This window comes from Octopus bimaculoides, chromosome 1 (assembly GCF_046866305.1).
Source record: "Octopus bimaculoides isolate indiv1 chromosome 1, ASM4686630v1, whole genome shotgun sequence".
Classification (NCBI taxonomy): Eukaryota; Metazoa; Mollusca; class Cephalopoda; order Octopoda; family Octopodidae; genus Octopus; species Octopus bimaculoides.
In genome coordinates, this window is record NC_142928.1 from 60,658,515 (window position 1) to 60,683,514 (window position 25,000).

The 25,000-nt window shown below is 34.1% G+C and overlaps 1 protein-coding gene across 3 annotated transcripts in view; it reads left to right on the plus strand.

Moving 5' to 3' along the window:
* The window catches only part of LOC106871356 (sodium- and chloride-dependent transporter XTRP3), a 200,902-nt gene that overhangs the window by 130,312 nt on the left and 45,590 nt on the right, over positions 1-25,000 (plus strand). For all 3 annotated transcript variants that reach the window (XM_089351777.1, XM_052967131.2, XM_052967139.2), the window contains exon 3: positions 24,069-24,373. In XM_089351777.1, the coding sequence (XP_089207903.1) occupies positions 24,069-24,373 (305 nt within the window). The remainder of the gene's footprint in view (positions 1-24,068; positions 24,374-25,000) is intronic.

Consider the following 25,000-nt stretch of genomic DNA (forward strand, 5'->3'; position numbering starts at 1 on the left):
TTGAGCACTGGGTTAATCCACTAGCCACTAACATTTCGGGTCTTGTATCAATAGTGGAAAGAATTATTATTATTTTTAATCGGCAGAAGTGACTCAAGTGACTCGAGGTTCGAACCTAGAGTTCCATGCATGCCATGTGTGTGTGTGTGAGTGTGTTTGCGTGTGTGTATGTGTGTATGTGTGTGTGTGTGCGTGCGCGTGTGTGTGTGTGTTCATTATATATAAATATATATGTATATAAACTTATACATTTGAAAACACTGTTACAAATTCCGTATATGATTTATAAGGTAGTTTTGAAGTTTAAATCCATTTTCCTCGTTTTCCACGGTAAAAAAAGGCATAAAGATAAAGCACTAAACACCTCAGAAAATTTAGAAAGCCTCAGATTAACAAACACATCGATTGGACCACATTTATAACTTATTTTTTAATACAAAGCATGACATAACAAATAGGTGACGTAACATATCTTACAGCCGTTTCCGATCCGTTGCCAAAATGCTGTCTATAAACAAATGCGCGAATAAAGTTCTTCATCTTCATAGGGCATTCGAGTTAAGGCACGGAGCTTCATTAACGTAAAAAACAAAACAAGAGCATACAATATAAACAAAGGGAAGAAGGAAAAGGAAAGAGAGCATGGCTTCGAAAAAAGGTCTAGAAGCCCAATATGTTAAAATCATATAATCTACCATCTAGAGGCTATGAGGTCCGTAGGTAAAAGAGTGAGCTAGTAAAGGTCTAGGGAATACTACATTTTATTAACGGGCAGTTGCAATTTAAGTGGTGGGCAGAATGTTGAAACATTTTAAGAAAAGTAGTTATCAAGGAAATATATATGAGGAAAATTACTAACATAAATAACAAAGGGCGGTACCTATGCTAACGTTGTAAACTCAAGTAAATGTATCCAAAACAATTACCGTGGGGTGCTTAAGAAAATTTACTCACAGAAATTATTACTGAGTGTCCCCCTCATGGACCACAATAGGGCAAGTCTCATTCTAGCGGTCTCTACAATTGGTCAGTTACAATTTGAACCGAGGTTACGAGTTAGAACCGCTACAACGAATATGTCTGTAAATAAACAAGAAAAGAAAAAAGTTCCGGGGGAGAAGTCAATGATTTAAGTGGTACGTGGGCTGCTTATGTCCTTCAGCATCTTAATGGTGTAACAGGCATGAGGGAACAGTGAAAAGAGTAAGAATCCACGGATTGTAGTTAAGGGGACGCAATTAGTACAAGTAATTAAGCGATTCGATTAAGGCTACTAGGAAATGAAATTGGACATAACCTCATATATAGCTAAATGTGGTAATTATTAGATATATACAGGTACGCAAGAAAAATCCATCTTATAGGTACTCTACAACGTACAAATAAAAAAGTCACAATTAGGCGGTTAATATTTAAGACCAAATCACATTTTAATTATCATCAAATAATGAAACTCACTAGTTGCCACAGTATACTAAATATGCTTAATAAGCATTACATAGTCATTAAAGTTATATTGTTCCTGTTATTGTCACATTTATTTATAGGCAGCATTTTGGCGTTATGTCATGTTTTGTATTAAAAAAATAAGCTATAAATGGTCCAATCGTTGTGTTTGTTAATCTGAGGATCTCTCCATTTTCTGATTATTTGTGTGTGTGTGTATGTGTGTGTGTATTTATATATATATATAGGAGGGAGAATATACAAATAATAACAACAGACGAGGACAGGTGGTGTAAATAACAAAAGTATATATTAGTATGACGCTCGGGAATACGGAAAGTCTTTGACGTTTCGAGCTACGCTCTTCAACAGAAAGAATACGGAGACAAGGAGAAAAACACGGAGAAAAAAAATTGAATAGTGTTCAGTCAACGGTCAATCATATATATATATATATATATATATATATATATATATATATATATATATATATAATGAAAGGAAGAAAATGGAGAATTATGGATGTTTAAATAATTTATTTAATTTATGTAAACATCCATAATTCTCCATTTTGTTCCTTTTATCATTATTAACAATATGTATTATTATAATAATCTCTAACATATCGTCAAGGCATTCTCCTTATATGATAGTGATTAACTAGCGAAATTTTGGGATTATTTAATCCCCAATGAGGACATGATATTCGCGAATTGATTGTATATATATATATATATATATATATATATATATATATATATATATATATATATATATATATATATATATATATATATATATATGTCTGTTATAGACACATTATATATATATAGCATACGTGATTATACATGTGTGTTCGATCAGGAATACTTGATAATTAAAGCAGCGTATTGACAGATCACTACCTAACTGATTCTTGGAGATCAAGACTTGGCTAATGGTAGAATGTGCAGCAGACCAGTGATGTCCTAATTGCTAGTAGGCTGGAAATTTTTATTTTGAGAAGAAATGTGCGACCGTCAATGGCAGGTACCCGTCTGTCGGCTGTGAATTTTCGAGTGTACTATAATTGATTCCGAGCAATTATTTTTAATGATATCGTCTTGATAATACACGATTCGCTGTTGAATGATATCGGTGGTTGTTTTCATATCGACGACTTCATAGAAGATATATTTCAACTTAGCTGTATGATACAAGGTTGTTCGGATCTTGCAGATGCTTAAGTTTTCAGAAGACATGATACTTCCACCACTACCACTACATATATATATATATACGTCTATATATATATATATATATATATATACATATATATATATATATATATATATATATATATATATATATATATATATATATATATATATATATATATATGTATATATATACAGACATATATATATATACACATATAACATATATGTATATATATACACACACATTCATACATATATACATACACACATATACATACATATATATACATACATATACATATATAGAGATAGAGAGATACATACATACATACATACATACATACATACATATATACATATAGAGAGAGATATCATGCGTGGGTGTATGCGTGAGTATACGTGGGTGTGAGCAGCACATTTAGACGGTATTAAAAAGAATTAGATAGAACGAACCGTTAATGCATTCAAGATCCAATATTAGACACCGTCCACTCTCATTTGTTTTAATTCTTCTTCTATCTATGGCTATATGGCAATTCTCCTGCAGAGTTTACTAACTCAAGCAGCTGATCTTACTTCCTCTATGTTCTTTCAATTTTATCATTTGGCTTTAGACCAAAGCACTGTACAAAACCTTTATTACTGTGTACTTTACTGTATGTTAATTTTTTTTTGTTATAGTAGTGCTTGTATTACTTCTGATCAATGAGATTCAAGTGTGAAAGATATTTTCTTCAATATTATATGGGGAAAAAAAATAACTCACTTCTACACCTAATTGCTATAACTGTATGGATTCTTTTTATTTTAGTGAAAAAACTTACCAAAAGGATTCGAAACCTGTATTTTTGTGTTGCAATGATCTGCCATCAACTTGTTTTGTCCTCAACCATCTGTAAAGGTGTTGTCTGGCAGTGGAGGTTGTCAATATTTCATTATTGTTGGAGTTTGCATTACAGGTACTACTCATTTTTACCAGCTGAGAGAACTAGAGCAGCCTGAAATAAAGTATCTTGCTTAAGGATAAAACACGTAGCCGTGTATCGAACTCACAGCCTCACGATCATGAGCCGAATACACTAATCACTATTCCATGCGCCTTCACTAACTTTCAATATATCATAAGCTATTAGACAGGTTTCGAAACAGCTATATGTACGTGCAAACAGATTGCGATAATTTAATATATTATTTTGTAAGATTTGTATTGCTAGTTACATTCTTGAAACACAATTTTAGTATATTATTAATCATCAGATTGTGGAGGCGCAATGACCCAGTGGTTAGGACAGCAGACTCGAGGTCATAGGATCGCGGTTTCGATTCTCAGACCGAGCGTCGTGAGTGCTTATTGAGCGAAAACACCTAAAGCTCCACGAGGCTCTGTTGGAGGATGGTGGCGAACCCTGCTGTACTCTTTCACCACAACTTTCTCTCACTCTTACTTCCTGTTTCTGTTGTGCCTGTAATTCAAAGGGCCAGCCTTGTCACGCTGTGTCACGCTGAATATACCCGAGAAGTACGTTAAGGGGTACACGTGTCTGTGGAGTGCTCAGCCACTTGCACGTTAATTTCACGAGCAGGCTGTTCCGTTGATCGGATCAACTGGAACCCTCGATGTCGTAAGCGACGGAGTGCCAATAACAATCATCAGATTAAAGAAGTAAACATTTTGCGCCTACAACACTCCATATCGAAACTGCAGTATTGAGAGTTACAAAGACACTTTATAGGCAAGATACGTTTTTGATATTGTGAAGAGGATGCGTCTTATAACGAATTATTTCGAATTCATAATTAAAATACTAATTTAATACATGTAATTCAATGTAAAATTCAGTAATCTTTCAAATTCGATCTTTAGGAATATCGTAACTCATGATGGTTGAACGAAGTGCTTTGTTAGGAGCTACAGAAGGAATTATGCAGAATAACTCCTAAGAAATGTACATGCAAGCACACGTCTACAAAGTATATCCATCTCTTCATGCACCATTCCTGCAAGAAAATGCCTAGGAAATGTTTGAAAAGCAAAAAAGAAGTTATTTGTCGTTTCATAATTTTACATACATAGTAACTTGATTCTACTGTTAGGACCAGAAAAAATATTATTGAAGTATTCTAAAACAAAAAAAAAAATGATACTAATTTGTTTCTCTTCAGCAACTCCGCAGAAAACTCTCTGCCTTTGGAAATGAAGAGGCAGTAATAAAGATATTTGGTACGTTCTAAAACCTGCTGAGTTACCCATCATTTTAAAGCCTGCTGAGATATCCATCGTTCTAAATCTTGCTGAGAAGTTACCTGTCATGGAGGGCGCTTCCAGCAATCAGAGTGAAGTGAAAAATTCAATGTCTCGGTAAACAAGCCAACAATTAGACATAACTTGTGAAATAAATAAAAATAAAAAAAAGAGAGAACCAAAGTCGCCTGAAAAAATATGTCAAAAGTTCTTGTGCAGATTTTCAGTAAGCTGCTGTACTGGATTCCATCGCCAATCGAATGATTTTTTCAGACTTCCAGCAAAAATAAAAGCAGCAAATTTTCCCAATACAGAAATATCTGGAGAAATAAAGTATGCGTGCCTTATATCAGAGATGCATCAGCTCGCTTTTTAGCAGCAGACCTAACGAGTTGTCATTCATAATAAATCGAACTGCACCTCTAAATTAATAATTAATGACACATCGTATTTAATATAGAATATTCCACATTTAGTATTTTTAAGCAGATCATTAAAATAATGATCACGGCAAAACGTTACTGGATGGGATGAAGAAGCAAATCTGTTCAAGTTAGTAAATGTTAGTAAAAAATAATATTTATATAAACTTGACACTACAAGAAAGAAAGAAGGAAAGAAAGAAAGAAATGCATGCCCATATTCAACCTTAGATCCGGAGGTTGCTCATGTCTATCTTAGAAAAATGTTGGTTTATCTAAGTAGGTGTTAATCTCTTCTCTACATCAGTCTGTAATCTTTTACCTCAGATTCATTTCTTTATAGCAGTAACATTTTAGAGGGAGCTAGCTGCTGTTGAGATTCTCATCAACTTGTGTGACAGATGTAAGATCAAAACCGTTCAAGTCGTGGCCATTCTGATTTTTTATCACAGACAATGTGTCTGTTAATACATTCCTTTTATTGATATTCTTCACTGGGTCGTTGATATATTAATGCATTTGCTTACATCGTTATTTAGAGTAGAATTTTGATTAGTAAAATACGCTAGTAACATGACAGCTAAAAATTTATCTATAAATCTCTTTGAATATCTATCAAAATTACTAGTCAGTACTGAAAATCAGGCGCAGGCATGCCTTTGTGATTTAGAATTTCGTTTCGTTACCTCGAGGTCTCAGATTCTAAACAGCCACACATTGGCTTTAACTAGAGTTGTTTTGTACATTTTGATTAGAATTTGCTGGACTAAATCAGCGAAAACATGACTTACTTGTGTGTGTGTGTGTGTGTGTGTGTGTGAGAGAGAGAGTGCGCGCGCGCGTGTATGTTTGTGTTTGTGTGTGTATCTGTGCGTGTGTGTAGTCACGTGCGCGAGTACTCTGTGCACGTTTATATCATTCATCAATGTGCATCAACAGTAAAAAACAAAAAAAAACACTGCTTTTTTAACTACTATATATATATTCTGAATTGAGTAACTAATTTCTTTATTTAATGCAGCCGTCACAGAATAATACCGTGAACCAATGCCCACCTTGTTGGAAACTTCCAATAAATGATGTGATTACTCAATAATTCCGACATGGCATACAAACAGAAGTGTTTGATCCTTGATTTTAATTGATTGATCAACCTGTCAAAAATAGTAGCCAAATTTCCCACATATCTCATCGTTTTTTCTGGAAAGAAAGAGAGTGTCACTTAGTATATGGAGCCTTATATTATGTTTGTAAAAATAACTCAAATGAGAAGGCTATTTCCAGAAAATCTGCGATCAAAATGCGTTTGATCTTAAATCTGTTGGATCAGGGTTTAGTTGTGTCTAAATAACAATTATAACATCAGTAAGATAGCTACATCTGAAGTAGTTACTTTTCTCCTTACACACGCACAATTACGTTACAAAAATATGTACACCTTTAATGAAATTTGCTATATTCAATATTTTATCCACATCAAGGCGGTGAGCTGGCAGAAACGTTAGCACGCCGGGCGAAATGCTTAGCGGTATTTCGTCTGCCGTTACGTTCTGAGTTCAAATTCCGCCGAGGTCGACTTTGCCTTTCATCCTTTCGGGGTCGATGAATTAAGTACCAGTTACGCACTGGGGTCGATGTAATCGACTTAATCCGTTCGTCTGTTCTTGTTTGTTCCCTCTATGTTTAGCCCCTTGTGGGCAATAACGAAATAGGTATTTCGTCTGAGTTCAAATTCCGCCGAGGTCGATTTTGCCTTTCAGGATCAATAAATTAAGTAACAGTTGCGTACTGGAGTTGATCTAATCGACTTGCCCCTCCCACCAAATTTCGGGCCTTGTGCCTAGAGTACGAAAGATTATTTAAAGGCGGCGATCTGGCAGAAACGTTAGCACGCTGTGAGAAATGCTTAACGGTATTTCGTCTGCGTTTACGTTCTGGGTTCAAATTCTGCCGCGGTCAACTTTGCCTTTCATCCTTTCGGGGTCGATAAATAAGTACCAGCTGCGTCTTGGGGTTGATCTAATCGACTAGCCCCCCCCCCAAAAAAAAAAAAAAATTGGGGGGCCTTGTGCCTAGAGCAGAAAACAATATTTTATCCACTTTTTTTACTAAATTCAGATATTGCAGATAATTTCAATTCTAATAAATTATTTCTTCTGGCATTTTTGCACCGCTCATTGCTATTGCATCTGCAAGAATTCTGATTTGTGTACCGTGGTGAAAATCTTCATTGTGGTTAAAATGGCACTAAAAGGAAAAGAATTGTCTGAAGATTTGAAGAAAATTATTTTTGATTTGTACAAGAATGGTTTAGGATACAAGTTAATTAACAAATGAAGTACAAAGCTATTGGACGGCTAAGCAATAAACGTCGTTCAGGTAGCCCTTCTGTTTTAACCGCGTGTGATATTCGCCCCATCCAACGTTGCGTGATGGACGACGGACGTCGTACCGCTTCATCTTTTGCCCAAGAAGTGTCTTAGTGGAAAGATTGTATCCGCCCAAACAGTTCACCAAAGTTTGGACCAGTGTCGTCTTCACGGATGCATATCCTCATAGGAAGCCTCTTCTCACTACCAGGCATAAATCAAATCGTCATTCTTTTGCCAAAACATATGTGAGTAAGGGGAAGGAGTTCTAGAATAAAATTCTTTTTTCTGGCGAGATTAAAATCAACTTGTTTGGGTCAGATAGTATTAAATGAGTGTGGCGACGACCATGGGAACATAATAGCGACAAATGCACTGTGCCTACCGTGAAACACGGCGTCGGAAGTGTTATGCTTTAGGGATACATGAGTGCGGCTGGTGTGGGAGGACTCACATTTATTGAGAGATCAATGGATTCAAGGCTTTATTGTGACATATTGCAGAAAACAATGTTGAACATCCATACATACATATATATATATATATATATATATATATATATATATATATATATATATATATATATACAGACATATATATACATACATAAATATATATACATATATACATACATACATACACACACACACACACACACACGCACACACACACACACACACACACACACACACACATATATATATATATATATATATATATATATACATATATATATAAATATTATTCATATATATATATATTCGTATGTCTATATCATCCCCTTTGTATGTGTGTCTGTGCGTGTGTGTGTGTGTGTATGTGTGTGGATGCATATTTATGAACAACTGAACAAGTGTAATATTAAAACTTATGCAAAAGCAAATCACATCAGGAACCGTACAGCTGAACTAATTTCTATATCTAATCTTAGTCGCAGAATATTTTATTTATTTGTGTTTTTTAGTATTTTTCCTTTATACCTTTGCCCCTAACATGTGTTACTGCACATGATTGAAGTATTAAACAGAAAAAATGCCACGAAATGCAAACACTTAGAAATTTGCCAATAGTTAATTAGATAGACAGTACTTCAATCAATATTATAACTCATTTTTCATTCACTCATATTGATTTGTGTTTGTTTTGCAAACATTTGAGATTTCTCTTAAATAAGAAGTTTTTTGTTTTGGTAATTAGATAAATTGTATTTGACAATTCCCTTGTTTGTATTTCAACTCGACAATTTGTATTTATTTAAATTTGTTTGTGGTTGCTATTTTTTTTAGTCCAACTCTTTCTTTAGAAATTTCAGCATTCTTACCATAAAATGTGTTTTTGACAGGACGTGCATCACGATATATATTATCGAATATCGTAGCCTTCTGGCTCATATTGTTGCCATTTGTTTTGTTTTCATTAATTGACAGCACATTTCAGTTTGGTAATAAGCAAATAAGGAAACCCCCACTTGGTTGATCACCCCACTAGAAATATCAATCATATTTATTCATATTACTCCATAACACCTTAAAAATCGAACATAACAAATAATGTAGTCATTACGAAAAGGTGTAATGGACACGACTGGAACGTCTTTAATCATGGGTCTGCTCGATCAAGATTGACCTTGTGGAAGACCATCTCACAGTCACAGTTTCACGGTTAATAAATTTGTGCTTGTGTGTGCCTGGGGGTGATGTGTCGGCGAATGCTTTTGTCACAAAGGAAATAAACTTAGTTTGAGAAAAGTGAAAGCTAGAGCATTAAAAATGTAGTCATAGGTAATAATTTGTTCCATATTTAATTATAGATATTCCCTTATCATTCTTGCTGTCTGAAATGCAGTGAACCAGTGATTGGACTGGTGGAAACCAGCGACACTATTTTTCACTTACAACAATAAAAAATAAACAAACAAACCATTGTTCATCAAAATCATTCCAACATTATTATTGTAGTTTTGTTTCAAGCCCCATCAATATATATCTATGTGTGCCTCTGCGTGTGTTTCTGCGTGTGTGTATGTATATATATATGTATATATATACGCATATATTTATATATATGTGTGCGCGTGTGTGTGTGTGTGTGTGTGTGTGCATGTATGAATGTACGTATGCATGCAGGCATGTATGTGTATATGTATATATATATATATATATATATATATATATATATATATATATATATATATATATATATATATATATATATCGTGGCACTCTGTCGGTTACGACGACGAGGGTTCCAGTTGATCCGATCAACGTAGCAGAGTCTGCTCGTTAAATTAACGTGCAAGTGGCTGAGCACTCCACTGACACGTGTACACTTATTGTAGTTCTCGGGGAGATTCAGCGTGACACTAAGTGGTACAAGGCTGGCCCTTTGAAATACAAGTACAGCAGAAACAGGAAGAAAGTGTGAGAGAAAGGTTGTGGTGAAAGAGTATAGCAGGAGCCTCGGAGAGCGTTAGGTGCTCAGTAAACACTCACAGATACAGAATAAAATATTACTTGTGACTACATTTGTAAAGCTCCAGCGTTCAATTTTCTCAACTAACTTAATTTCCTTTGTGACAATACATCAGCAGAAAAAGTATTGTTGAGGTGCAATGGCCCAGTGGTTAGGGCAGCGGACTCTCGGTCGTACGGTCGCTATTGCGATTCCCATATATATATATAAATATATGGAAGATGGAATATATGAGAATTTATTTTTAATCATGACAATTGTCTCAACACGTCTAGTATCGATTCCTCATGGGTGGGGCACTCAACAACTGGTCCAAGAGCATCCAGCAGTGCAGATGTATCTCGTCGGGTGATAAATAAATACAACACGTTCAAATAACAGTTCCGCAATGTAACTTCCCGTTTTGTAGAAAGAAAAGCAACCAAATGGAGGAAATATTTTCATCTGTATAGAAGATCAAAAATATATTCACAGATGGCAAAAAGAGACACGAACACGCAATCCTGCGAGGAAGGTATTAAAAATAACCCTTAACAAATATGGATGTATAAACGCCCTCGGGCAAGCTGCACGGCACGATTACACTCACTCATACAAGCATCCACAAAATAGTGAGCATACGCACACGTTTGGTGTGGTGCACTCATGATCACAAAGCGAGTTAGATATCTACTTGGTGTTTGTAAGAATGGGAAAGGTAAAAGGAGACTCAAGTCATCCATACGTTAAAGTGAATTGAATTATGTTAACGGTTACTCAAAATTCACTCCCACTGCAGTGTGCGAAAGTATATTTATATGCGTGTAGGCAGCTCGAGGGTCGTTCAGAAATTCTATTAATGATCTTCTCGTTAGTCCACAGAATAGATACGGATTCCTCGGAGCAGAGACAGCATCTCTTGGAAATTATATATGTACGTCGTGCTGTCAGTTTGTTTGAACTGCAAGAAACTTTTTTCAAGGAGTTAATGATATAATTCTAATATTAAATGTATTAATAAATTTAAGCATTCGATATTTGTTAAATTATTTTGATATTTTCTCAGTCATTAAAATGAATTCCAGAAGGAAAAATCAAACCTTCAAAGCTTATAAATAAAACAAAGATCATTTGAAGAATCGGAAATTAAAAAACTCGGATGCAATGGTTCGTTAGTTTACAGGACATTCGTTTATTTAGTATGAGTGAATTCGATTACAGCTTATCCGAATATTATGTTGTCTATGAACTTCTCGGGAGAATTCTTCTTTGAAAGTAAGGATGATACTGGTCTGAATTCCTAATGCAGGACATTTATTCTAACGCACTAACGATTTTACCAGCGCGTTGATTTTACAACAACAACAACAAAAACAAAAACAGCAACAGCAACAGCAGCAACAACAACAAAAACAACAACAGCAGCAACAACAACAACAACAACAACAACAACAACAACAACAACAACAACAGCAGCAACAACAACAAAAACAACAACAACAATAATTTCTTCTCTTTTCAATGCTTGCTCTGGTCTCGGACAAACGATAAACATACGTCTGTTACATGTATTTATCTACTTGTTTACATCACAGCAATAATTTTGCGTCAAATTAACCAGAGAAAATTCTGACAGAAGTTCACGATATTACATTGGACTAATATCAGATTCGAAATCAGAAAGCGAAAGGAGTGCATATAAATAGAGCAAGGAATTTTGTTTTGTACGTTACCGACAGCGCCAATCTATTGTTTTTATGAAGCGAGTACAGTCGGTAATACCAAACACAGTACATTAAACACACTTTTTATATATTCAAGAGAGATAAGACTCATATTCAACTTCAAAGAGATTTGAACTTAAGGAACGTAATCAAACACATTTTGCCTGTCAATCTGGTAGTATCTTCACTATACAAATATTATCGGTAATTTTTTCCAAATAAATGATGATAGTATCTATCTATCTATCTATCTATCTATCTATCTATCTATCTATCTATCTATCTGCCTGTCTCTGTCTCTATATCTATCTATCCACGCGCACGCACGCAATCACACGTGTATATAAATACGTACTTACATACATACACACACACATATGCGCGCACACACACATGCACGCACACACACACACAAACACGCTCACACACAGCCATATATAGATATTTATATTGAAAGCAAAAACTAATTTGATTTATTTGATCGTTATTAGTTTTATGTTTTTTACAGATCTATGTTTCGACAGACGAAATCTCATCAATAATGTATTAACGGAACGCTTTGTAGTAATACAACAAAGGAATTGAGATATGTTGTAGTCAAACAGCTTATCACTTCAATGTCGATTTCTTTAAAGAATGCAACAATTCCCTTATGTTGACTTTGTTTTCCCTGTAAAATGTTTAATTTCTTAAGAAAATTCTATTTTGTACCTTATTTTAATAGTATATTACAAATGCTTTAACATGAGTACTCCATGCTTCAAACAAATTATGTTATTGTATTAATTTGTTTACTTCCGGATAGAGAGTTTGAAAATCAATTTGCAGATAATCTGGAAAGAGGAATGATAGGCCAAATATTAAAATCCAATTCAATTTACATATCAAAAGCAAACTCTCCAAGCTTGAGGCAATACTGTTTCAAAAAAGAAAGAAGGAAAAAGGAACAAAGAATTATGAATAGGAGTAGATGCTTAGAATTTTCGAAGAAATTAACGAAATATTCAGCGTACTGAAAAGAAGATTGCAGAGAGCTTGGCTTGTATTCATCAAATATGTGGAGTTTTTTCATCAACTGAATTAGTCATCTTCATCGTCGTCGTCGCTGTTGTCGTCGTTGTCATCATCATCACCGTCATCCTCATTTCAATCATCATCATCATCATCGTCATCAGTTTCATTAATTTTTTGAAATGCTTGTAAACAGTAGAACGTCTTGACACAAATCTATGTAGATGTATCGTTTTACATAATGAACTTTACGAAAACGATGATTACTTTTAGTGATCCACTATAGATAGTAAAGTGGATCCTGGCTGCTCCCATCCTTAACCTGGAAATTCTAGCTTTTTGATATTGTGGTTAAACACTTATCAGCATAGCCAAGTGCACCAATAATTATTGGTTTAAGTATGAATGTATAACCAGGTTAGAGAAAGATTCATCTGTGCTTTTCATTCCACTGTACCAGATTCCAAACTGAATCGCTGGGTAGCCGAATCGACATCAGGACCATGCCACAATAATTTTACGTGATCGGACAAACAATCCAAATCAAACCATCACGTGATTTAACTTTCTAGTACTTTCTCATTGAGTTCTAAATGAAGGTGGTACTTGGCAGTAACACCATGAATATTGAGACTGTTACTCGATGTATCCAGTCTCATTTCATCACCAGCTGTTGGCAGATAGAAAGCACAGTTTTTGTCGCCATGAATATAGTACGACTACTTACAGTTGTGATATTCTAGTCGCAATTGCTATACCAATTAAATTGGCGTGAATCCCAGAAGTATGTTTCTCTCAGAGAGTAATTGCCACCGTTTTTGTTTTGTTCTTTTATTCAAAAGACCAAAAGACAGAATATACAAGTGAAGTAAGTAAAGCTTCTGTTAATTGTTCGTGAGTGTTTTTAATTACTTATACACGCAACCCTAGAAATATATTTCCATTCACCAGTAGCTACCACGACGACCACAATATCAACAAACCTCAGTTAGGTCACGGCTTCGACCAACTTAACAACACGCTCTCCACAGTCAGCAGTAGATATCGCACGTTTAAAACTAGAAATAAATGTCTAAAATAGCTGGATGCAACTGACAGGAGATTGGCTGCTCTCTCTAGTAGATAGAAGTTCATTTTTATGCTCACATATGCTAGAGTGATTGATCATATTTGCCGAGTTTGTTATATTTCAGTTTTTAAACGAATTATATTATTAAATGAAACCATGAATTAAATGTATTTTCATTCTAATTAATTGTTATCATTTTGTAACTAATGTCTGAGCATAAATTACATTTCCCAAGAATAAGATATGCTGGCATCATAGTAAGCGGAGGAATAGGATTGTTTCAGCTTTCTTAATGTTCCTAAAAGTGAAATATATAGGTTTCACACAGGTTGACATTATATAGTATTGAATATAAAATTCAAAGATATTATAAATATAAAAATACAAAATTTCAAATCGTTCTCATGTTATGTCGAAGATTATAAAAACTTGCTGTGGGGCATTTTTCATTGTACTTTACATTAATTCTGTTCTTCTTCACGGTATTATTTAATATAAATATACTGTAAGAAAGCCGCAACTCTGCGGTATTCGGCTTGAGAAAATAATTTGTGTAGTTGTATAGATCTAAAAGCACAAAGTATCAGTAGTAGAGAAAAAGCGTCCAGCAGCGGAGAGAACATTGCTACATCCGAGATTTCTGCATATTTGCGAGTCATCGGTTGAAAGTATTTAGTATCACAGCATGCTTAGGCTAAGTTTCGTCTCTGCTGTTGTAACTTGCTGGTAGACTGGGTAAAAACATCTAGTAATTAGCGACAGAAGCATTGTTAGTTCAGCCAATCAATCTGTATATCTTATTTAACGTGCATATACTCTGCTAATACTTCTGTATTTTTTAGCAAGCTATGCTTTCTGAAGATGAATATCACAGTGTTATGGATTTCTTATAGTATTCAGAGTGCTCATTAGTTTCCGTCGCTAATAACACACACGCGTGCACACACACACACACACACACACCTAAAGAGATAGATACGTTGGTGAAATCCAGGCCATGACTGACAACGGTCCCTCCCCAAGTCAATCAGGTCCATCGCTAGGGACATGGGGATGCCTGAGTTTCTTATCAGCCAGATAGTGCATGAAGACATTCAGTATTCCACATACAACATGAGAAAGAGACATTTTTTATCCCAAGCCATCAAGGACAAGAGGAAAAACGGCGCAACGAAGCTTTTCAACAAACTCAAGCATTTCCTCCAACCGAATATACTTTAGTTTTTCTCAGACGAGAAAAATGTTTGCTAGGATCAGATGGTGAACACACAGAACAACTGTTGGTTTGCCGTGTCCCAAAAACACGTACTGAGAGTGATTAAAATCAAACATCCAATCAAAATCATGGTGTTTAGAGTGATCACTATAGATGGCAACGTTACGCTTCCACTCATCTTCCCACACGGCCTCAGATTCAACACGGAGTCCTATATGAAGTGCCTGGAGGAGGCAGTGCTGCTCTAGGTCAAGAGAATGATTGCTGGAAGACCCTTTGTCTGGGCAGCAGGACAAGTTTGTTACCCCTCCTCTTTCTATAGGCTACCTTTGATGTTATATACTCTAACGTTATATACTCTAACGTTATATACTCTAACGTTATATACTCTAATGTTTTTTTTTTTAAAAAACATAATAGCGTTCCGTTCATCATTATGCATATCCATCATATTCTGTTAAAATGTCTTCTTGATGAGTCTGTTTTATTTCTTTATTATCCTGAAGAGAAGATTACATTGTTTTACACCATTTTATTCCTTTGGAATAATACCAATGTTGTCTTCGAAACATATGTCGGAAGTAATTTTAATAGCACCTGCATTTAACTGCATTTATATATATATGTGTGTGTGTGTGTGTGTGTGTGTGTGTGTGTGTGTGTGTGTGTGTGTGTGTGTGTGTGTCTACATAGAGTAAAAAAAATATAACATAATGAGAAGAGAATACATAATTTCTTAGGTTGACTGTTATTTCAGGAAGCTCGGATTTACGTAGTAACCGAAATGTTTATAGTATGCAGACGGAGTGTAGTAAACATCTTGTGTATGCAACCAGTAAATAGTCATATAGAGATATTACCAAATTTTGAACATTACGATTATTCTGCAAATCTGAGCTTTTTGAAGCAGCTGTCGAGTTAAGAAATATATTCTATTTTTTAGTATTCTATATTTACTATGCACTATGTAAATATATTCACACGTACACGCGGGCGCGAGTGTATGTATGTATAGCTATATGTGTTGTATATCTGTTTACCTTTCTGAATATATGTAGTTATATGTGTATACGTGTATCTATCTATCTATCTATCTATCTATCTATCTATCTATCTATCTATCTATCTATCAGTCTGTCTATCTGTCCATCTATGTGTATGTATGTGCATCTTTGTGTTTGTGTATATCTTTGTATGTGTGCGTATGTATATGTGTACGTATGCATATAATATATGTATGTATATAGCAAGCCTAATTGCGCTTATCTGCATCACAACCTCCATACCAGCTCGCCTTCGATTTCACTTACAGCTACTCGACGCCGTGGACCTAGTCTAGGATGAAGAATTTGAATTCAACTACATATGTTCTATAGAAAGAATATCTAGCTCTCACCTAATGTCTGTACACACACACTCACACACACACACACACACACATTTAAACACACACACACTCCCCCACACACGGACACAGATACACACACACACACACACATACACTAATACTCACAAATATATACATGAGAAAAATCTCAAGTTTGTTAATCAATCTTACCATAATAATTCATTAAGTTTCACTGATTTAGCAGTGGATGGGAAATAAATAGAAACTGGTACATTATTAGAAGAATGAAGGATTGGGCGTGGATAAACAAAATAGCTAAGCGAATGTTACTGTTATAGTAATAAAAAGGCATCTAATGGTAAAAATGATAAAACTGGGGAAATGTTAGAATTCTGTGAATACGATTAGAGAGGCGTATAAAAGTGATTTTACAGAGAAAAGAAAACAAATGAGTGCACATCTATTTCTCTTTGTGTGCTTCTCAGATGGATATTTGAAAATGTGCGATGACGTCCACATTGATTGCACATATTGCTGTATATATAAATGTGTCTTTATAAAGCCTGCGTAGTTACCTTTGCTACGTTACTTACTCCATTTTGAAAATGTCTAATCCTGCTTTGTCTTTATTAATTTCTTTTGTTATTGCCAGTTTGTGCAAAATTGAAACTTCTCACTAAGAAATATAATATAGAAAAACTTAAAATCATTGAGATTTTTTCTTTTTTTTTTCGGAATTTTAAATTGGTTTAACTGAAACAGATGCCAGTTAATAACTCCGTATTGCTGCAATGAGGCTTATATTATATATAGATCTGTTTTTATAAAATAGCAAAACAGCAAAACACGTACAAACAGTAGAACAATAACTCCAGTTCAAATTTAAAAGTCTAGATAGTATGTAATAACCAATCATAATTTCTCAGTGGTAAGGACGTATGTATATTCTACCGAGAACTAGATCGTGCAACGTTCATATGATATTCGCAAAGACATTAACTTGATAACGCAAATTGATTCACGTTGGATGTAATAACATTATAAATTCGACATGCCTGTAACTTTTGTACGCTGCCCTGTACGTATCATTGAATTACTGAAGGGAAGTCCAAGAAAGCGCTTTACTTCTATTCAGAAATGAAAATAGAAAATATTTTACAAATGTTACTTGCTAAAATGAATCTAATAACACCCATATTGTATTTATATCTTTGTATGATATGAATTCCTGTTTTTAATCGAAGGAATGTATACTTTGAGATATTTACGAAATATCAGTTTAACATGCCTTACACATAGTAGTAGAAACAGGTGCGGTCTTACTCGCTTTTAATTGAACCGATAAAATATTTGTTGACATTATGAAGACATGACAAACCAAGTCATTGGCTCTTAAAGCTTTACATAAATTGTAATTATTTTGTTTGTTGGGTAAGGTGGATAGCACCACTTACCTGCAATTATTTCTGCATATTCGATTAAAGTTAGTTACTCAGATTTACAGATTTTCCGGAATATCACAGAAGAAACTCCAAACATTCAGTGCTTAGATTACTTATAGAAACAGAAATGTTACCTACATTCAACTTTTAGAATAATAAACAACCTACAGGACTTCAAGAATTGCCATGACTGGAACTTCTTGAGTTGTATAACCAACAATTTGCAATAATAGTGGTATAATTAAATTAATATAAGAAGATAATCTTATCATTGGATAAATATTCATATTGGATTTCATATGTTTCAAGAAATGTAAGAATTAATTATTATAATTATTCATTAGACAATTATTAATTATTGCCATTATCAATTATTTCATTATTTGTTATTTTGATTAATCTCTGTTATATTTGCACATGGAGCGTAATTTGCCAATTTAGAGGTATATATCTAGTGATATAAAGAATGTGAATGATATTATTGGATAATTCGTCTTACTGAATAAAAGAAAAAATATGAAAATAAAATTCCAGTTCTATCAATAGTCATTTGGCTCTCCATTATTGAGTTTTTTCTTAATGTTCTCTTAATTGTCATGTGAGCAACAGTTCGGGAGAAATTGCCACGAGGATGGTACTTACTTTACCTATCCCGAAAGGATGAAAGGCAAAGTCGATCTCGACAGAATTTGAACTCCGAACATGAAGACGGACGAAATACCGCCAAGCATTTCGCCCGGCGTGCTAACTATTAATGCTTCATAATAATAAAAATTATTATAAGGCACATTATACACTATCATATTTCTGTAAATAATCTCCCATCTATTACCACTTCTCGTATACTCTGCCACAACACCTCAAACATATTTTCTTAGTAAAGTCCATAAAATTATCTCTCTAGAGCAACACTATGTATTTGCAATCAGGAGCCCTATAAAAGGATGTTCACTTTCACCAACAGAATTGTGTCACATTAGTAAAGACAAACATGAAAAACTCCAAAGACATCTTGTTCAGCTCTTTATGCTTTCCATATCAACACAAGACCATCCATCCATCACATATTTTCTGAAGACCTCGTTTATCATATTTATATCAGCTCATCATAATTCTACCTATCTTAAATAGTCTCCTCCAAGTATTAAATCTTTCTTTCGACTCCTTCAATGCTGCCAAATTTGTAGCCACGGTGCCCATATATTTTTCCAGTCTAAAGAAATGTAACCCATCTCCAGAGAGTATTCTTCATTATTCATGTTCAGCACTTTATTTTCAACCATAACATAGTCCATAGTTTCGAACTACTTTAGTCTGATACCGCTGCTGTTTCGATGCTGTCTAACTCACTTCAACTAAAAGAGACTATAGCTTTCATGATTTCATTTTTAAGAGCACTTTTTCTATTACTAGTTCTCACCATAGTACAACTAAATATTCTCGAAAGAAATGCATCATTTGTCACTATATCTTCCATATTATACATATTGGTAATACCATGAAACAATTCGTTTCATATCCATCAACTTAATCCACTGTATTTCCTGCCAACATTGAGAAACTGGTCAAAGTCTAAACGTACGCTTGATGTATCAAGACCAGTTTTTCAGTTCACTTCATAAGCCTATAAGTATGTTCAGAATTGTTCCTTTTATGTGTATTGGTGTATGTATGAATATGCGTGCTTATATGTGTGTGTGTGTGTGAGTGTGTGTGTGTGTGTGTGTGTGTGTGTTGTGTGTGTGTGTGTGTGTTTGTGTGTGTGTGTGTGTGTGTGTGTGTGTGTGTGTGTGTGTGTGTGTGTGTGTGTGAGCGAGTGTGTGTTTAATCCTTGTGACTCAGGCTTCGACATATTCCACTAAACTTTAAATACCTTTTTGATTATAATCTGATCCCGTTCCATATTTCATTCACTACGCTTCTACACTATTCTTATGTTATTTTCCCTTATACTTCCTAAATACGTTTTAATTTTATGTGCGCTCATTGTCTCCCACTCGACTTTTCACTTTATTTGTCTTCACTTTTTGAACTAATTCATCCGTATTCTTTAATGCCTTGATTTTTGAAGGACAAGACAGATTAAGATTCTAATGGTGTTTTAATACTTATAAATTTCGACCAGTCGAACCTTAAAAAAGTTTATGTGGAATGGCTACATAAAAAATTTTCCATCTCAATACGGACTTCATTATATTTTCAGACTTATTCTGATCCTTATTTATATATTCATTATCATTACTTCTTCGTAGCTCTTTATTTCGATTTGATATATATCAATAACTAAATCGTTAAACAAACACTACAAGCTCCAAAATATTTTCCCCCGATATAATACAGCTGTATTATATCGAGGAAAAGAAGTATTTTGGAGCGTGTAGTGTTTGTTTAACAATTTAGTCCAAATGTTGTCAGTGTCACCGTTAACTTTTGAAACACCAGCATCGATAGAGAAGCTATTGATAATGTATTTGAGCCGATTCAATCGACTACAAGCCATAGTTATGAAAATAGTTGTGTTTCACCAAAAATAATATTATTTCAAGGGGAAAACATTGATTTAGTTGCACAATGATCGCAAAACTATAATAAAAATTCCCTATATTCTATATATCTATTATTGATATATATCCAGTCATACTGTGCCCACCTATTTCGGATTTTCTTTGTATTGTAAGAATTGGCCACACTGATTAATTGTTAATCGTCTGTTGTATTTTTCTATTGGAAGTTATCATGGCACTTTACTTGAAGCAATACTCATACCTGTCATATTTTCTTTCTATTTCATCGATGAATTATGTAGGTTAGCCATAAGGCCTTTCATTCAGTAGATTTATAATTTAAAGACAAGACTGAGTACTGACAAAATGAAGTTCATGAAAGACATATGGGAAAAAATCCAATAATATCACAACAGAAACAAGCAAGTTATAAGAAATGCTAATGCAAATCTAAACAGCTTCAACAAAAAATTACACTTAAAAATGAAGTATTTATATTCAGCAGAGTATTTGACATAGTAGAAGATATGCCAAGTTTTCTGACAATATTTTTTCTATAATGATAGGTATTTGTCTATATTTGCCTTAAAAAATTGAGATTCTTCTGCTGAATAAATTATTCTTATAGTTTATAGTTTTATCAAACCCCTCTCATATTGAGATACCTCTACTTGCTCCCTGTATATATGGGTGTGTATATGCGTGTGAGTTCGTATTTGTGTGTGCGTGTGTGTTAGTGTGTGTGCGTGTATGTATATGTGCGAGTGTGCTTGTGTGTGTGTGTGTGTGTGTATGTGTGTGCGCGTGTGCATCTGTGTGTGTGTGTATGTACTTTTTGTGTAACTTTCTATATTACAAACCGAAGACAAATCAGTATACTTACGCCACTCGAAAATTAAAGAGAGGCTTGAACGCCAAGCAATCTCATTTATATCTACCTATTCCTTTAGTTAACCATTTCAATTTGCTTGTCCTACTAAAACTGTTGCTAATGTGTGTGAACATCACTGCATCAATTTCCTACCTGCCTTCTTAAGTGTTTATTGGGGTGCATGATATTCTTAATGATCTATCGAAGTAACCACTATGGAATTCCATCTGTTAAAGAAAGCATTCACAAGAGGGAGGTCTGGTTTCATCTTCTAACCGTTTTCTTTTCGTACAGTATTTGATACCGAATTGCAACATTTCGCCTGAAGAAATCCTTGATGTTGTTTTCGATTAATTTTACAAGTCTCCATAAGAACTACAAAAAGAATTAGTTAATGCAAATGATGAAGGAGTTATGCATTAGCCCAAACCCCTAATGTTAGCAACAAAATCTACCTTAAATGGCGATACACTGTGCCTAACTCAAAAGGCACGATATTCAGGAATGGAATGCGTTTGATTAGGGTTGACTTTGTACTAAGTAACAACAGCAGGGCTCTTGAAGAAGGACATTGCAGTAGAAACCCAAGTAGTTTGCCACGTCACTTTACTGACTGACTTCACTGGGAACACTGTATATATGTGTTCGCTGACGTGTGCAAATGTAAATGTGTGTTCGTGTGTGCTTAGATACGGGTTTATTAAATCGTACTGTACTATTTGTAAATGTTTATCTATCATGAGTATATTTTAATTTGAAAGGATTTTTCAAAAAGGAAATATATTTTGAAATTAAATTAGAAATATAGACAGAGTTGAAAATTTAGCTCTACGTATTGAAGGTCCATAAACAAAATCTTTATATTCCAAAATGCAAGTTAACAAGCGTTATTAAACAGCTACTTATCTTTATGGAATAATAGCATTGCTCTTATTAATTGATTTATTAATATCGTCCAAGTAAAGCTCTTCGAAACATACATCTCAGTTCTAAACAGCAAAACTTCTTACCAGCAATTGTATCTGAATCAGTAATTTCGATATTAAAATAATTGTACAGTCAAAAGGATCATTACTTTCTTTAATACTCCTAAAAATAAAGGTTAATCTTTTTTTTTTTTTTTGTGGCGACGGTTAATCAAGATTCAGTTTAAAATATGTGATAATATATATCTTTACATTTGAAATTTATTGCATAATCGATTCCATTATTTACAGTCAAATATATATTGACACGACGAAGCTCAATATGAATGCATAACATATTTAATCCCATAAAAATTATCATACATTTATCTAAAGATTGGTATCCAAATATTACTAACTAACTGATTCTAAATTGCAATGAAGATTATCTATGTAGAAAACCAAACGTGTGGTACGGTGTATAAAAATAATTTATAATCATCCACATGCTATTATAAATAATTGACTTTAAAATGTTTGTATTGGTTTATCGAGTATTTTGTCTCCTTTAAACTGGGCAGTATACTGGAAAATAATTATTATATATACGCAGACACAAACTCGCATATATATATATATATATATATATATATATATATATATATATACAATACATACATATATACATGCGCGCACACACACATATATAATATATAATATATAATATAACACACACACACACACACACGCGCACACGCACACACACACACGCACACACACACACACACACATATATATATATATATATATATACAACAAATTAAAAGGGTGGGTTATTAGCAATTAGAACCTAAAAGCAAAATTGATAGAGGTCACACAAAGTAACGGAGGGTACTGACTAGCACCGCTTATGCTAAAATAAGAATTAAATTAATTCCAAAGCCACTGAAGCACTATACTTAACGACTAACAAAGTATATAGCCGTATCGTGATTTCGAATTTTAGTGTAGACCACCTTAATTCTCATCAGCGGCTCTTAACGCCAAAGGTTAAACTAAACTTCCTTTGTCAATCTTATAAGAAAAACCGTTGAAAACATGTGCTGATTTTCAAACCGGTAAAAGTCTAACCAGCAAAATAAAAAGGTGGCTTATTAGCAATTAGAACCTAAAGACAAAAATTAATAGAGGTCACAACTGATTAGCACGGTTTATGCTAAAATATTTTTGCATAAGTATAGTCCTTTAGTGACTTTGAAGTTAATTTAACTCTTATTTTAGCATAAGCGGTGCTAGTCAGTACCTTCCGGTATTTTGTGACCTCTATTGATATATATATATATATACAGAGAGAGAGAGAGAGAGAGAGAGAGAGATACAGTGGATCATCGATCGACTTTTACGTGATTAAATTTGTAAACAGTCTTGCAATCATCTTTAAAAGGTACATATTCAGTCTTACTATAATACTGTGAATAATAAATCCCGCTGTGAAGCCACACCGCTCGGAGCAACTAAGGTAGAAGTCCGACTTGATTTATGTGTATGTAAGGGTTTCGCGACGTGACTTTCCCGGAAGCTGCTTTTTGTCGTGTTGAACTTACTTCAATATTGTTAAGTGTCCGTTGGTTAACCAAAGCAGAAAATCTATATATTTAGTTTATGTTTATTAAATATATAATCCTTCCTGCTCATATATTTATTTTTTTGTGTGTGTGCGTGTGTATACATGTGTGTGGTTGTGCTTAGTGCGTGTATGATGGACAAATATTATAAATGTCCTCGGGATTTAAAAAAATTTCTGATGCATTGTTTATACTAATATGTATATTTTTTGTTCTCATTTCAGGAGCGTTTCTTATACCATACGCAGTAATGCTGTTTGTGGAAGGAATTCCTATATTCTATTTGGAGTTAGCTATAGGTCAAAGATTACGCAAAGGCGCTATCGGTTGCTGGAATCAAGTATCACCTTATTTAGGTGGTCTTGGTATAGCTGCCGCCGTTGTTTCCTTCAATGTGGCACTCTATTACAACACAATCATGGCATGGTGCATGTACTATCTAGTCGAAAGTTTTCAGAGTCCTCTACCTTGGTCTTCCTGTCCATCTGAAACAGTGGGTAATATTACGACATTTAACCAGGAATGTGAAGTAAGTAGTACTACAATTATATATCTAAAATTTATTGTATCAGTTATATTTCACATTTTCTTAAGCAGAAATATACATGAGTATTAAGAGATAAAAGCTGCTATGATGTATAGTAGCGTGTTATAATGTATGATAAGCATTAATTTGAAACAATAAAAAAGAAAGATTACATACGTGGAACGTTCTAGTCATCGATTACACTGTAAAATGCTTGTAATTTTTGTCTCTATCTCACACACACAAACACACACCACACACACACACACACACACACACATACACACACACACACTCACGCATACATACACATACATACATACAAACACAACACAGTATTAATACAATATAGAAAATGCATATGGCATTTTATGCATTATGAAACACACGTATTACGGAAAATTACTACCAGGTTTATATAATCGTGTTAATTCACCTCTTAAACACTGATGAGGTAATTAACAAGATTATATAATCATTCATCAAGCAATTGTGTAACCCCACCTGTAATTTGTCAAAACGCATACATGGTTTATACATGTGTATATATATATATATATATAACTTAGATAAAACTTAGGTATGTTTCGACCAAAAATTGGCCCAGGCCATGTCTAACTTAATAGCACC